Source organism: Struthio camelus, chromosome 4, assembly GCF_040807025.1.
Source record: "Struthio camelus isolate bStrCam1 chromosome 4, bStrCam1.hap1, whole genome shotgun sequence".
Lineage (NCBI taxonomy): Eukaryota > Metazoa > Chordata > Aves > Struthioniformes > Struthionidae > Struthio > Struthio camelus.
This window is the reverse complement of record NC_090945.1, coordinates 72812228-72829459: the sequence shown is the minus strand read 5'-3', so window position 1 is coordinate 72829459 and position 17232 is coordinate 72812228. Positions and strand designations below refer to the sequence as shown.

Below are 17232 nucleotides of genomic sequence, written 5' to 3'. Positions count from 1 at the left end.
AGCGAAATTGCCTTCCTTTTGATATTTGGTTCAGTTTGTAACCTTATCATCACATAAAGAAAGTTACTGTTTTTATGCCAGAAAAAATAGAGAACATATAAAATGCACTGGGTATAGTTTTCTGCGGTCAGGGCCAAGTTAGGACCTTAGTAGCTGGACTGCATTGGAAGGAAAGAAGTGCAGGAGCTTTATCCCTTCCATTTACCTCTCATGTAAAAGGAACTTAACTAATCATGAAGTTACCTGTCTCTGAGCAGAGATGAACCCATCAGCCCCTCTTGAATGGACGTATTGATTGATAACTGCAGCAAAGCTTTGATCTCCTTTTGACTGGCAGGTTTGCCCGAAGCATTTTACTGGACATGCCTGTTAAGCAGGTACACCAAGACCTGGTGATCATCATGCAGTCCTCATGCTGCGTACAAGGCCATTATACTTTGCAAACTCCTATCTCTTCCTCTTCCCAGCATGCTTCTGCTGAGGCATGACTGAGTGCCCAGTGCGTGCATTTTTACACATTTACCTGCAGCACTTATGGTGGGACTGTAGACCTTTGTGTGTGTTTTGGAAATTTACTCCAACCTTAAAAATCTTAGATTTCCAGGTTAGCCTTTTTAGCAATTACAGGAAGCACCAGCATGTACTATTGAAACCTATCTGCTCCAAAGTTAGCTTTATACTTTCAAAACAAGGTGGCTGTGGAAGTGCAAGTAACTACTGAGTAGATGCAGTTACTGTATACAGGAAGCTAGGATCAAGTTCAAATAAAAGCTCTGGGCACCAGTTCTTAGCAACTGATTTTAAAGTAGTTTGTAATCTTCAAAGCTATCTATTTATCTCTACAGCAGAGGCCCTGGGTATTATATACCTAATGAGTTAGACCATTTGAGCAACCTTCTTTCAGGTTAAAAAGGTATTTTAACTTTTTCCTTTACCAGATTAGTTGTTCAGTCCATTTCTGACAGATGAGATCAGCTGTAAGGAATGTTAATACTGTGTTTCTTTTCAAAAATGCATTACTATTTATTTCCTTGTGCCTGAGTGAAAGTTTTAAGACTGTATAAGTACGAGAATAGCCTGTATAATATTACTGTTACTGTTTTGGGGTGTTTTTCAGGAACTGCTGGTCACATGCACACTGTTGTTTGTGGACATAAAGCCCAAATAAATAAGTAAAAGTAGAAATAAAGACACAGTCTTGGTCCTGAAGAGTTTACAGCCAACATCTTGATCTGATAAAAGGGTTATGCACTTAACCGTATGTGATATGTGTGGCTCTATTGAACTCAGTGGTATTCATAGTATCACAGAGATTAAGTATGTGTATAAGTCTTTGCAAAGTTGGGAGGGAAATTATACTGTGTTTTTTTAGAATATACTTTGCCTTAATGAACTGCAGTTTCTTTTTTTAATCCAAAATCATATACAATATTTTAATTATTTATAAGTACCTAAATTTCATTAGAAAATGAACAAACTATAAGATGACAGGCACCAGTAAGCTGTTGTTTCTAAAACCAGGAAGGTAAGATGAAGATTCAAGTTTCAAAATGACTTTGATATTCTTACAGTTTAAATGTACAAAAGCAACATTCTAAAATCAAAAAAACAAACATTCTTATCCAATGGGCACTTAAACAAATGGCAATATTTCAAGTCAGTGTAAATGTTAACTTCATTGAACACTGGAACACGGTATACAGCCGAGTATGCACAAAAACACAATTTAATTCTGCCACTTACATTTTCAGGACCATATTACTTTGGGCCAAGCTGTGAAGCTCTTATTACTGTTGGCAAGAAGTTACCTGTGCAAATGTCCGTGAAGTAAGGTGTTTGTGAAGTGAGGCATTAGTACTCTAAGAATGGCAGAATCAAAGCATCTGAAAATTATCCTAACACATAGCAATGGTAAACTTACATGTCAGAATTGTCTTCAGTGAGTTTCAGATTAGGCATGTCTGTGATCAGTGTGAGACACTCCTGGAATTTTAAGTGTGCTTGCTTTGCTTTTGGTAATGCAAAGTAGAAATAAGTAATTTCAGGACATATACCTGAAAGTATCTAATTTAAATGTAAATTCCATGCTTTATTAAATACGTACTTTGCTAAAGCATCTCCATACTGTATTTCTTAATCTTAAAAGAGCAAAGGTGTTTGGCTCTAGTTTTACTCAAATACTATTGGCATTCTTGGAATGAAAAGTCTAGTCTCCTTAGTTGTCCATTTTGTTAATATCTATCTTTAATATGTTTTCACTATAAATCCAGCACCGAGGACAGTGACTTGAAGTGTATATTCTTTTAATTAGAAATACATATCCATACTGCCATAAAAACACAATTTAGATTAGAACAATATTAACAAAGTATGAATAAATACTAATCACAATGTAACTGTGAAGGATTCACTAATCTACAGCTCAGACTGAACTGAAGAGAACTGAACTGAAAGCAGGGTACTAAATAATATTGGAAGAAAGCCTGTTACTATGGAGCAAGTAGGAAAAATAAGCGTAGTTCATTAAGTTCCAGTTTGCTGTGGAAAGGCAAAATTTTGAAGGTCTGTTCTGTGGAGTCTGTGTGAGGAAATGTGCTTCTGGTCAGTTTGAGCTAAGTTAAAAAGTACATAGCATCTGCTGAATCCCGGGGCGCTGTGGCATACATGTAACACCACCAGCGGCTGTGTGGTCAAAAGTTTCCCCCTCTGAGCCACGCGATTTCCTTTCAAGTAGCTTGTCTACCTGTGGACAGAACACGGTAATGAATCTGTCTCAGTAATAATAGTAGCAAAGGTTATTTCACAAAGCTTTCTTCAGAATCAGTTAATGTGAATTGTAATTCACAGTGTGAGATATCTTTTGGGTACCAACATGACATTGTCCCAGTGTCAAGTGGTGTCAGACCTCATGGACCCTGAAGATCAGCTTCCGCCCAGAGAAGAAATCTTTGTTGCACATCCTAGGTGTGTAACAAGGATACTTTATTTATACAGTTTGTGAATGAATAGTCAAAATACATACAGATATGACTACTTCCTCCAGAAATCTCACACCAGTACCAGTCCCAGATCCCAGTGCAAATCTGCTGTTGTGTATTAATCAACTAATTAACCTGTCTTTCCATGCACAAGCTATAAACTTGGAAAACTATGTATGTCTAACAGCTCCACCTGGTGACACCTACCGTGACACCCCAGCTAGGTGGTCTAGGCTGCAACGCTTTGTTGGAATGACTTTTTTTTTTTTCAAACGTGCCATAGCTACTTTAGCCAAATCTCCTTGAAAATGCAGTTGATAAGAAGTATTTCACTTGCTAAACTGGAGTACTGTACGCGCAGAGAACGAAGCGTGTGCTGGTGGGGGTGTGTGCGTGTACTTGGGGGGTTCGGGCAGTGTCCCTGTACTGCCAAAGCTTTCAGGCGTAGACAGGTCTTTAAAGGGAGGTAATTTTGTAACAGCCAGGTGTTTTCCTTTCATTCAAAACCCTGGAAACCCCAGGTAGCTGCTGGGTTAAAAAAAAAAAAAAACCCTGGGAGACCGAATTATGTTCTTAAAGTTATATGTGGTTGCGGCCGAAGGAGCCGGAGAGCAGGGATTCAAAGGCAGGGCCCTGCCAGGCAGCGCAGCTGCCCATCCGCTGCAAGTGCCAAGACAAATGAAATCAGGTTGAACTGCCCCCTTCCCCCCGCTCCGGTGGCGAAACGCAGCTCGTGTTTCGCTCTGCAAACGCTGCCATTCGCTAGGAGGAGGCAGCAGCCAGGCTGCCGCCTCGCCGCTAAGCCCCGGCCCGGCCCGGCCCGGCCCGCCGCCTGCCCACGCGCCGCAGCCGGAAGCGCCGGCGCTCTGCGGCGGGGCGGAACGCGCGCGCCGGTGCCGCGTTGCGCGGGGAAGGCGGCGCGGGGGCACCGGCCGCCGGCTGGCGCGGCGGGGGGGGGCGGGGCGCGGCGCGGCGCCATGGCCGTCGACATCACGCTGCTCTTCAAGGCCAGCGTGAAGACGGTGAAGACCCGCAACAAGGCGCTGGGGGTGGCGGCGGCCGGCGACAGCGCCAGGGATGAGCTGCTCAAGCGCGGCGCGGCCCGCTCCAAGAGCGACTTCTCCAGCCGGGCCCGTGAGGTGGTGAGTGCGGCGGCGCCCTGCGCCTCCCCTCCCCCCCCCCCCGGGGAGGAGGGGGCCCAGGCGTCCGGGGCGGGGGGCATCGGCGGCCCCGCGCGGGCCGCGGCTGGGGGGCGCCTGCCCTGGCCGCGGAGAGGCGGAGGAGCTTGTCGAGGGCGGCGGCGGCGGCTTCCCGCGGGGCGCGCCCGCCTCTCCTGCGCCGTGGGCCGCCGCCGCCGCCGCCTCGGGAGGGGCTGCAGTGTATGTGTGTATATGTGTATGTACATATATGCGTGCTCTCTTCAGGTTTTTCTTCTTGTTGCGCAGTGTGGCTGTGCAGTGCCATTTCTAGATGAGCCATGTGTAAAAAAAAGAGAGAGGGAAAAAAAACCTAATCAGAACATTTTAAGAGTTGAAAAGCTAAGCACTGAGGAATTGAGGGCTTACGGAGCTAAACTGACCAGGAACGATAACATCCGTAATCAGCAGTAGTGCTGTAAAAGCAAATTTCTTGTAGATTGTTTTCCTCCGTACAGAGCAAATGGTAGGGAAAAAGTTTTGATGTCTCAGTGGGATTTGAGTAATGCACCTGGGTTAAGGCACTGGACCAAACTTTGCAATTCAAACTAACAGGAAAAGGCTGTTCAGGGCACTGTCTGAGAAAACTCTTACAGAAAATGACATATAATGGTGTAAAAACCACGTCATGATGCACGTGCAAGTGTAGGACTACACCACGAGTACACAGGCAGTCTTGTTTCTGACGTTTACTGAGTTCTGAATGGTTTAGTTTTCAAGGACAGAGATTAGTGTTAAATTTAGGTCTTACTTAATTATTGTTTTCCAATTTCAGAGATAGTGTTTTATAACTAATGTGTTTTATAACACTTAAAGTTTTATTTTAAGTCGTTCAGTGATTGCTTTGAGGCTTAAGAAGGGTGACAACTTGGGTATATGTTAAATGAACATATAGTTATTAATCCCCTATTAAAAGTTGATTTAAGTGACTTGCTTAATATTGGCTATGAGATCTGTGGTAGGGATCTATCTGTAGGGATAAGACCAGTCTGTAAAACTACGTTCAAGATCTTTGATCATGAGATGTACTTTTTTTTGGGGGGGCATCTGCTGATTTAGCTAAAATTATTTCAAATTCTGCAGCCTTAGAGTGAACAGACTGCTTTAGACTTGCAGTAGAACAGGGCAACCTTTACACGATTTGTGTGTATGTGAATTCCTAGAATTTTTAAAAAGGATTGAAATTTTATCACATGGCATCATATTGACATTTATCTACATCATCAACATGACTGCAACTTTTAGTCTGCTATTCAGAACTCCAGCGCTTGGGCTAATGCTGGCAGCAGGTTGTTATCCTCTAAGGGTTTAGCACTAGACAGTGTCCAGATGTTCTGCCCAAGTGTTTTGCAGTTATTTGCTGAGGCAGAGCAAGGGAGAAATTTGAGAATTGTCGGCTTCCATCCTAGATATTCGTATAGCCACAGCCTTGTATTCGCTTCCTCCAAAGCTTTAACCCTCTGCTCCGTTGCTTCCAGTACTGTCTGTGTCTGCGCTTTGGTTCCTTATCTGCAGTTGCATTCGCTTCAGCCTCTCTCCATATTTCTAGGTTTCTGATCATAGAAGTAGTCTGTATTTCAAATAATTTATAGCCTCAGATTGGATCCGTGCCCGCTTCTTCTTCCTCACCCCTCTCTTCTCTGTCTTCCCTTCCTGCCACCAATGCTCCCTTGAACTTGCTGCCTCCCAGGTTTCGTCGTCTTTCTCAAGTTCTGTTCGTACTCAGGCCCAGCCTCACCTTCATCCTCTCCTCGCTGCCCAGCCATAGTCCTGTGCTGTGATGACGTGCTGTAGGAGTATACTTTTTCTGCTACCTTATTCCTTTTTTGCCCCTATTCACATTTATTATTGCTTGTCTTCTGTTATCTGAGCTCCTTGTCCTTTCTTAGTTTCCTAGGAGCACTGTCCAGGCAATAGAAAGGGCAAAGATATGGCTAAAAGCATCTGTTTAATTACAGCAGCTTGTTAAGGGTGAAGTAAACAGTTAATGCCACAGTGGATGAACTGAGCAGTCTTTTTGAGGGGAAGAGGAGAATGAGTTTAACTGGTGGTAGTCGCATAAACGATGACTTGGAGAAAAAGGTAAGGCCAAAAATGTGTTGCTGAGCACCTTTGAACGTGATTCCTGTTAACTGCTGCTGAGTGAGTACGAGAGAGTGCAATAGATTGGGCCTGGTCTGTCTCTGCTCCTGTAGTTTAGCTGTATTTGTGACAGTGGAGCCAACAACCTACCAGACCGGAGAAGGATTTATGACAGCTTTTTAGGCCTTCTCTAAGATCTAATTCTAATGGGGAAACGCAGCATATAAACTACAGTGAAAGGGGAGGTTTTGTAGTAAAATTGATCATAATTTTGAGTGCTTCCTTCAGCAAAATACAATTTGACTTGAATATGTATTTTTCGAAAGCTTCTTTCAAATACTTTGTTATAGCCTTGCTTGTTATAGCCTAGCAGCAGTTTAGCTGCTTCTGCCAAGATTAAGCAATTTAACTTGCAAGTGTAATCTCTGATATACACATTAATTCTTTAACAGGTTTCTAGTTTTAAAAGCCCCCAAAAATCCAGCGAATCCTTCTCTGCCTACATACAGTTACTTATTTTTTTTTTTTAAATCTGGAGAACATATCAAACTCTTATTTTAACTACTGTTATCTTTAAAACTCGTCCCAAAAAATGACGTTCAGAACCCACACAGAATAACATGGGAGACCCTGAATAATTTATACGTAGTCGGAGCTCTTGTTATGCTGCATTTGGTTGAGTAATAGTTGAAGATCTCCATTTGACAATGAAGTATGGAAATGTTGAAATATTTTATGCAAAGTCTAAGCCCAGACATACTCTTTTTATGTTATGTTCTGGGTAATAGCTCTTGGCAGCGAGACCTGTGCTTGCTTCACTTATGCTGCAAGAACAGCAGCCAGCTCCGGTCCAACTGGACACAGCCTAGCTAAGGTGGCACGGCTCGTAGAGCGCACAGCCCTGCCAGAAGAGCTGCCCAGCTGTGAGATGAGGGTTTTTCATTTAGCCTATTTTATGAAGGTTTTTATCTCATTATTAATACACTTGAGCGCCTGTCAGAAGTGATGTAACTGTCTCTGTCATACATAGCATATTTTCTTTCTCCTTGTTTTCCCCCAAAGAGTATGGGTTTTGGGAGGACCTGAGGATTGGGGGAATGTTTACTTTGTTTCTTGGGGGTTTTTTTGTTTGTTTGTTTTCTTCCTAGACTCAGGCTCTAATTGACGTTTGAGAAGGCAGATTGAAGCAGAAGCTGGCAAAGTTGTAACAGCTTATTTGCTCTGGAATTTTGTTTCTGTTTTGCATCTTTCCTAAGATAGCTCCGTGTCTTCCTAGTGAGCTTCTGTCTTTGCCATAAAATTTCACTGCACCTGGGAAATACAGTTACAAAGTCCTGTTGTGTGTTGTCAGACTTAAAGTGTGTGCGTGTGTGTGTATTTAGATTAATTGAGGTGGCTGTGAAGAATGTGGGACGTAAGAGCTTTGACTTGAATCAGTATTCTGTAGAAAAGCTGTGTACGGATGGGGAGGATACGTTTCATATGGTTTTGGTGTTCTGTGTGACTCACAGAAATACTTCAACATTCTAAATTAATCTGCATTTTGAAAAACTTGGTGATTTTTATGCCCAGATATACTGCCTTGTTGCAGTCTTTGGGGGTGTTAACAAAGGTTTGTACATTTGAGACCGCATTGGTATCACAAGGATGTTAAGAAGGTATTTAGAGACAGTGTAAAACGTTCGTTGCACAGATTGCGGTTGCTAGCGATGTCATTAAGCTATGACAAAACTGATCAGTTTGCATATGGGTACTCTTCTAAATCAAAAAAGACTGTGCTATGGTCACCAACTTTTCAAAGGATTTTTCTTTGCCCCCAGCAAAAACCTGTCATGTTTTTTCATCCATCAACTGTATCCATCCGACACTGGGCTGTCTTGTGTGTAATGAAAGATGAGTAAAGCTGTGTGCGTGATGCATGCTTTTGGCATCTCTCCTGTTTGCCATTTAGATAAGACCATGATAAGAATTGGCTGCTGTGGGATTCCCTGCAAGAAAGCTATGATGAATGTGATGGACTTCCCAATATTTGTAATCTCTAGAAGACTGTTAGAATTTATTATGTATGTATTAGTGCTTTTTGGTTAACTAATGCAAAAGGAGCAAATGTCCTTTTGTCACTAGAATTTTACGGTGGCAGTTATTTAAAATGCATGGGGGACGTTAGTGCGGGGACACGAAAGTTTGTTTCTCGTCACGCTTTTCCATGCTTACCTGGTTACGTGGTATGGTATCAGATTTGAGATAAAACTTGAGTTTTTTTTGCTAAGTGATTGAAGAGTTGTAAGGATTAGAACAGAAGTCCTTAAGCTGATCGGGCTTAAATTAAGCGTTCAGTAACAAATACAGGCAGTTCCGATGGAACGTAGGCCTAGTTTATGTGACACTTGTTTACTGATTTACCATAGTCCTAAACCTGCTGTTCTGGCTATTTTAAAAGGCTGTCAATTTTGGAAGTTTGGGACTTGAACTTGTGTCTTAGGACAATCCTGGGAAAGCATATTATTTAAGCCTTTGCTGTTTCTTTTTATGGCAAGTATGAACTATTAGGAAGATCATCTGTCAAATATGCTCCTTGTAAATGGTATCATTCTTTCAGTATTTTCATCATTTTTAATTTAACATGGGTGACTTCTGTATGTGTTACAGAAATGGAGTAAGGGCTGAGTACTTCTTGCTTAAGGTTTTATGAAAAGCTTAAAAAAATGATGTGCTAGAGCATAAATTCTTCAAAAGTAATACCAGGCATGTCTGAAAATATATCCGTGAGAATGGAAAATATGAAAGGTTAAACGTTTCTAGGACTTTAAATACAAAATTTCAGAATGATCAAATGTGTATGTTTGAAGCTGTTGAGCACATAAGGTTGCCAGATTCATGAGGCTACAACATCTGCTATTCATATAACGTCTGTGTAGGGATTCTATAGGATGATTAACTGATTAAAAAAAATTGGTATGATAGGCCAATATTCACGTCAAGAATATGTTCAGCTGCTATGTACAAATATTTAATGAGGAGGAAAAAAACCCACATATGACTTGCCTCCTAGTTCTTTTGAAAGCCACAACAAATGACATTGAATATGAACTTTGAACAAAGATTTTAATTACAAGGCCACTTGACTTTCACAGTATATTGTTGTGCCTATAGATAGGTTCTGATTGTCCTGTTGTATTGGTGGCCGTTTCCCCCCCCCCCCCCCCCCCCCCCCCAATTTGCACGGAGTAGAAGAGTCTTTGTGTATATCTGCAAAAGTCCAGCTGGTTTCTCATTGTTTGGATTCAGACCAAAGGATAATTCAGAATAGCATTGCTATTAGAAACCTTTCTATGAGAAGAGAGAGAGCAGTGATGTTCGGTCCATGGTTACAAACGTGAGTTTTTCCCATGCACGTTTTGCAGTCTAGTATTTACAGTATTACTGTGGGAAAAGGAGGAGGTAGGTCTGATGTCCTCTATATGGTATTTGCAGTGGCTAAATATTTACCACTGTCACAGCATTAATACAGCCTAGAAAAGCGTGGGGAATCCCAAAACTAGTAACCAATCTCCCAAATTGACAATGTTTGACCCCCTTGAATAGCATGACGTGATTATTGATGTAGCACGATTAACAGTGAATGGCTTTAAGCATATGTTTTTTCTGATCCCTTTCAGGCTATCTTGAATTATTTGAAGAGAAACTAAGAACATAATTTAAAAACAATAATTATTTAATGTACTTGGTTAGAATATGTATAATCAGCGGCCAGTATAAGGCACAAATAGAAAGATACAAGTCTGCACTTTCACTGGAACGTTTCTAGAGGTTTACCAATCAAAAGTTTGCAAGATATTAGCTAATTAGATCTACATTTCAAACAGAGAATTCCTCATGTTTAATACCATTTTAGTATCATAAGAAAGAAGAGTTGACTTGCAGATTGGGAAGTCCATAGGATTTTCCACTGCCTAATTTTGGGTATATATAGTAGCTTCAGTGGTAAGCAGGTAGCTTCAGTGTTCTACCTCAGCTACCCGGTCTGTTGATGCAGATAATAACATCATCCTTTTCATATCGCAGGGTCGTGATTAGTGCTTGTATACTGTTCTAAAAGTAAAAAGTATATGAAAATGCTAATGCTAAGTATTAAACACTTTATTGGAATATGAAATTAATTATTACACCATCTGTTCTGAGTCAGTTTCAGGTTGGTGGTTGCAGAACATATCGAATTACATCTTAAGTTTTTTAAGAGGCCAAGAAATAGCCGAAATACTAAAAACAGAGGAGAAAAACTGATGTCTGCTAGCCTGAAACAGAGCAAATCACACAGATGAATAATTGTAGACAAACCCCAGCTACATCAATATTTAATTTCAATTTATGTTTGAGAAGGGAGATTGCCAAGCGAAAGTCAGAACTACTGTGTTCTCTTGCCAGGGGAACCAAAATTTCAGTGTTAGTTGCCTGCACGTAATTGCTTGGAATTTTTTGGTTACTAACGTGTTATTAAATGTGTCTACATATTTATCATAAAACACTATCAACTTCCAGTGTTTTTTTCAGTAGGGAATATTAGTTGAAAATCAAAATGTTATTTAAGTGAGCTGGTTATAGCATGAGGCATGTATTTGCCAGGTCTAGACTAGGTATGAATGGGACGTAATCCTGAAAACGTCCATGTTTGAAAGTAGTAACATTAAAGCACACGGCAAAACACAGCCTAAGTTGAAGACTATATGGTCATGCAGTGAATTACTTCTGCTGTGATTGAATGGATAATACTGACCAGTGCTATGAGGGAAATGACAACAAATGGTTAAAAAGGTGTGCTTTAATTTTTTTTTTTTTTTTTTTTTTTGGTTCTCAAGCAGATTAAATAATTCTAAAGTAAATATATAGTGTTCTTGGCACAGCCAGTTATGGTCTTTATTAGAAATCAATGACTATGCCAAATTTTGGACAGCCAGTGATTTTTCAGTTCACTACTTAACTTTTAATGAGAGGTACGTTCTAATAAACTTAGCCCATAACTGAGGTCTTTAGAACTAATTCTGATTTCCCCTTCATGCAATTATGAACAGTCATTTTTTTCTCAAAGGTCACTGATGGTATTGCATTTTGTACTTCATTTACAAGCACGCAAGTTTCCCTCCCCCATTTTGTGAGTAGAGTGTATTATTCTAAATTGTATTATTTCTCAAATGGTTAGATATGGTGTAGTGCTTTCTGATATCTCAGATTTATCTCTTTCCCTCTGCAAATTGTGGTTAATGTTAGTTTTGTGTTATAAATATTTATTGTTTTTTACCTCTCATTTCTTTCATTCTTCTTAGAGAAGAAATTTAGCCAGAGATACGGGAGGCAAATAAGTTGATGATTTTAATTGGGGGAGGAGAAACATAAATGACGGGGTAAGGAACTAGCAAAGGACAGTTTTAAGATTTTTTGGAGAGGAATGGAAAGCTGACCTTGTTTAATGCTGTAGGATTAAATGCCAAGTCACTAACGTTCCTCATGTGGCGCTTCTGATTTTAGCAAAACTTACATCAGTAATAGCGGTGAGAATGTAGGTTGGGCTTGGAGAAGAACTAAGGAACTCTCCCAAGTTTCGGGAGCTTCTGAAACGTCTGTACAAATTCAGCTCCCTAACTTCCCCCTAACTTGTTTGTTTTAAGTAAATTCTTAGCTCCGTGGGAATTATTTTTGGCATATAGATTGAATGACAGGATTGAAAGTTATCTTGGGAGACAATTTTCCTTAGTTGCCCATTGTTTTTGTTGTTTTGACTGGCTGGACCTCATGCAGTGCTGAAGAGTCCAAAAGTATTCTGAAGCTGTGGTTTGCGTTTGGAGGGCAAGAGCCCTGTTGCCTTCGCCCTCTCCTCGCCCCCTCAGAGAGCCTGGATGGCTGCGGCAGTTCTTTCCTGACGCGCGATTATTGGAGGAATTGTCGCGACATGAAGCTGGTGTAAAAGCTTTTCAGTCTGTAGTTGTCAGTTAAGTTGATGCCTCCTGTGAGCTGCTGATTTTGCATCTTGCCACGAGTAAGGATAAGCTTAACAGAATTTTGTAGCGCATACGCAAGTAGAAGAAATCTGAGGTTTGTCGTGTGTGGCCTCCTTCATTCCTCAAACGTAGGTTCCATTTGCTTGACATCCGGAGAAGGAAAAAGGAAGGTAAGAGGCAGGGTGGCAGGTTCTCGGGGATCTGAAAAGCTGAAGTGATACACTACAGTGATGACAAGGACAGCAGAAAGTGAGAGGTCTGAATATGAGGAAAATAGAATAGGTTGACAAAGAGACAATATAACACATGAGGGTGGAAATATGGATGCAAAAAGAAGGGTGAAAAACAGGAAATGATACAGAGGTGATAGAATACATCTAAAATAGGAGAGAAAGCAGGAAGGGAAATGAAAGAAGGAAGAGCAAGAATGAAACCTAATACCCTTAGGTTAGTGAATTTAATTGATGCAGTTAGGCTTTTTACTGCTTCCCTGAGTTCTTTATCAAAGCTTGTGGAACAAGAAGAGCTTGTCATTTTGAGATACGCTAATATAGCTGGAAGTTTTAGGCCCTTTATTTATTTATTTATTTTTTTTAAACTATGATCTCCTGTTTGGGTCAGAATAAAATTTAAATTTAGGCAGATTCAAAAGAATATCAGTATGGTTCCTTAGAGAAGTAACTGTTGGGATTTATTTTTCCATATACTAGCAATGAGGACAGAACTAAGGCACGTTCTCCTGGAAGTTAGTAATTTTAAGGTTCTCCTTCCCCTCCTCGTTCTCTTTTAAATGGGACAAATGTGGTGGATAGTACACGGAAACACACAGAAGAAGCACACGGACGAACTCACCGTGACTCTTCCGGAGGTACTGCAGGTGTCCTTTTCTGTGTGCATCGTTTATCCTGCTTGTTATGTTAAGGAGGGATGTTCTTTTTATTTAAGATATTTGAAGAAAACTCATTCTGTTAGTGTCTTGTAAATCCAGACTTGGACTAGAATTTTTGCCCGCTATGACAGTTAGCTAACAGAATTTCTGAGCCATCACAGAGGTTAACTTTTTTGAACTCTGCAATGCTTTACAATATTAATATTAAGTGGGGAGATACTGTAACTCAGGATGCTGGCTACGGTTTGTACTTCTGTCATCAGCCAGAAAAGATGTTTAAGCCCTCTTAATCTCAGGTAACAGGTGTTTCAAAGTTTAAACAACTTGAAACTGCACATAAAAATTGGTAACAAATCATTGCTTTCAGCGAGTAGTGCTGAAGCTGTTGTATTTTCTGATGCTAATTTGGACTGGTTTTGATCATCAAGATCAGTTACTGTGCAGTGCCGAGCTACTTCCCTGTGATTTTTTGATAATGAGTGGATTAATATTTTAGGTGCTTCACCACAGATGAAAGGATATAAATTTTCAATAAAAGGTCATGTAATTGTATGCTCTGCCTTGGAAACTTCAGACCATTATGCTTGAAAATGTTTTTCAGGCTGGAGAGTACTAAAGCCTGGAATGATAGCTTCAGCAGTTAAAGCAATTAAAGGGTGGAAATTGGGGATAGGAATTGTTGGCAACAATTTTGGAAAAATGTTCTTTAATGTCTAAAATATTGCAGTTCAGTGTAATTGCACAGAATTTTAGATTATGGATGCTTTCTTGAAAACGTAAGTTTCCTGGCTTCAGGGTGGTGTGGCAAAGCTTTTTGTCTGCCAAAAATGACACTTTGTAGCTGTCAGGTGCCAACTTTGAAGTGTTTACGTTGTCCCTTTTTGTTCTTTTATTCTAACCCAGCCTCTTTCCCCGTGACAGAGAGAGCAATATAGAAATGTGGAAATATTAAATCTGCTCACATTTAAACCTGCTGCATTTTCACAGATACTGTCTTGCACTTTAAAAAAAAAAAAAAAAAACCACCAGATGCAGTTAAATCTAATCCATTTTCCTTCCCATCTTCCCTTTCCCATTATTAATAGATTACCTGCTTGACATTTCCCACTGAGTATTTCCTTTTTTGGGTGACTTTTAAACTGTTTTGAATGTGGATGTACTCTTACTGATTCTCAACCGAATGTTTTATTTCTGTAGTACAAAATGTAACTGAGCAACCCTTCCCTCCGTGCTGGTGGGTCTCCAGGGAATGTCAGTAGCAGCTCTGCGAGGAAATGCAGAAACTGGAAGGGTGTGTTGGTCTGTGATTTGAAAATTAGAAACAGGGTCTTGTTTTGTGACTTGCTAAACAATGAAATTTTTAATATGGTTATTAGAATTCTAATATAGAGTAATATTCGAATTAGAATTCTAATATAGCCATTTAACGTTTTATGGAGACGTCTTTGCAAAAAATTTAAGTCCTCAGATGTTTAGTTCAGGAGAAATGGAATGATATCTTACTCGAGAAAATCAGAAATAATCTAGCTGCTGGACTTCTTGTGACTTCCGTGCACGTAATAGAGGGGCTTGGAGCCGAGAAGCCTGTTGGTGTGGCCGAGCAGGAGGTGCGCTGGCGGGCGCCCGCGTGTCTGGCTTCGCGGCAGCACGTGCCGGGGTGCTCGGACACGCTCCGCAGGAGAGGAGGGCTGACTGAAGGGACAGGAGGAGATGGGAGTTTCTTGGGAATTTGTTAAAATCAAGGTGTTGTACAGAACACTTGTACGTCGGTCGGGAAAAACATACTTTAAAAGTATTTCTGAGTAGTTCTGAGTAGTTCTAGTAGTTGGGTATCGTCTGCTCGCTTTCAGGTTGGCACATGTAAAATACGGACGGAACTGTATCACGGATTTTGTATTTTTCCTGCATATTTTCAGATGGTGTGGATGGTCTTTCAAAGTAGAAACAGTTTTGGATTTCCAAGCTTTTTGATGTTTCTCTTTCTTAAGGGAAATTCTAATTTCCTTTTCAAAATTTTTGGCTGAGGCAGTGTTGTGATCCCCCCTCCTCCCCACCTTAACTCCTGTTTAGCAATTTTTTTTTTCCTTGTCTTTACTCTTGCTCTTTCCTGAAGAAGTAGTAAAGCAATGTGAGCTGCGAAAGAATATACTGCTGAGACTTATGACACTTTATGTATAACATGAGGGAAGTTCTACATTATATCTGTCTTTAATATATAACTAGTTCACTTATATTAAAAATAAATCGTAATAGCAAGCTGACGTGTGAAAGACAAACGTAGTGGTGATGAAAACCATTTAATGATTAGTGGGGAAACAAATATTTATTGAAAATAAAAACCATGTCTAAAGGCTCTAATGCTGACTTCTGGAAACATTACCATGTTGCGGTATTTGCGAGGCTGTATGTCCTGTACAGTAGACATTGTTTAAAATTGCTTGGGAACTGGAGCTTGCGATTGTGCGCTTGGAATGTCCTGCAGATAATTAAGTTGTGGTCAGGCTTTAGAAAAATAAAAAGTTCTCGAACTATGATTTTATAAACATGCTACAATAACATTTCTTTATATTTAACAGTTTCTTATAGAAAGTTGATACTCTCACGAGGCATTGATTAAAGGTAAAACATCAAGAAAGAAAAAATATTAAATTAAAACTTCACTTAGGATGTTGACAGTTGGCTTGTAATATTAAACAGATGTGCATGTTCTCGGGATAGTCTTCTTTCAGAACTTAGTTGTATACCCGTTTTGAAATAACAGCTACAAATTCTTGATTAATTTAAAACTCTCCTTTCTTCAGTTGTCTTTGTTATGTTTTTCTTTTCTTCAGGTGGATTCAGCTGGATAGTGTGATACATAATATTTTTTCTGTTAGGTTTTTCAAGGGAAAGTGTTTCTTTATGTAAACTTAAATTGAAGCACAGCTAATTCAACTATATAAAAGATTTATTATATGTATGTGAAGATTCTTGTGCCTGATGCTACTTTTGCATGTGTGAGAAGGCAATTAATTTATTGGTTCTGGTCACAGATATGACAGAGTATAATTTGGCCTCATTGGCTTATAGTAAATATTGCACATAGGAGTCAACATCAAAATAGTGAAGCTTATGCTTTTACAACACGTAAGTTTAACGTAACATGGAGGGAATTACCAAGTAAAGGAAAAGAGTATAGCACTATTAAAACGACAGAATATTGCCTCTAACTCTCATGCCAGCCTTTTTCAGAATTATGACCTTTTTCAGCACAGAGCTACAAAAATGATCCGATTGTCCATAGATTTTTCTAGAAAAGCAAAACCAAAAGACGGTGCTGAAAAACGTGTGAATTTCTTGTGATATGATTTAATTGACCCTCGATTTGGTAGATTCTCCATTGCCTGAAATCTCTAAGTCAAGCGCAAATATTGTAAAACACGTACCGTATGCGCCAAGTAACGCAGGAGTTAATGAGCAGGGATGGCTTAGGAATTCCTTTTTACACGTGGGACACTGCTCCATAGCAAAGCAAAGAATTGGATACTGGTTTCCCAAATCCCTGACTACTGCTCTGGTGACCTATGACTCTGATCAGTCTGGCCTTAGACTACGTGAATGTATGAATATTCTGCCTTTGTTTTTAATAATAAATGAACTTAGAGGAAACAATGTGTTGAAGTGTTGCTAAAATAAAATAGCCATGTTAACTAGATTAAGCGCCATATTAAATTTATCTGCTACAGAAGTTACTGCAAAGTAAGCAGCCTTTTTTTATATAATTTTTTTCTTATATGCAAATTTCAGAGGATATATGGATGTGCAAAGATGGTTAAAGGAATTCATTTTTATGAGAATGAAGGAAGCATTAACCTATGTGAGACATTAAGTGATTAAGTAATACCCCTTCATTGCTATCGTTTGTGTACCGGCTATCTACTTTCCTTGTTTTGTATTGTTTTCTAATTTGCGTGAAGACGCCGTGATATGCCATAAAGTAAGTGAGACTGGCTTATTGTAAGAATACACTTCATTTCTCTTAATGATATTGTTTCCACTTCCTAAGACTTTTAGCTCACTATGAAACCCATTATAGATGGGAAACGCTTAGGACA

The 17232-nt window shown here is 39.9% G+C and overlaps 1 protein-coding gene across 1 annotated transcript in view; it reads left to right on the top strand.

The window, feature by feature from the left end:
• Positions 1-3906: 3906 nt before the first annotated feature.
• Positions 3907-17232, top strand: part of STX18 (syntaxin 18) — a 73300-nt gene continuing 59974 nt past the window's right edge. Inside the window, exon 1 of the mRNA XM_068943387.1 lies at positions 3907-4120. Within this exon, the coding sequence (XP_068799488.1) occupies positions 3956-4120 (165 nt within the window). The 5' untranslated portion in view covers positions 3907-3955. The remainder of the gene's footprint in view (positions 4121-17232) is intronic.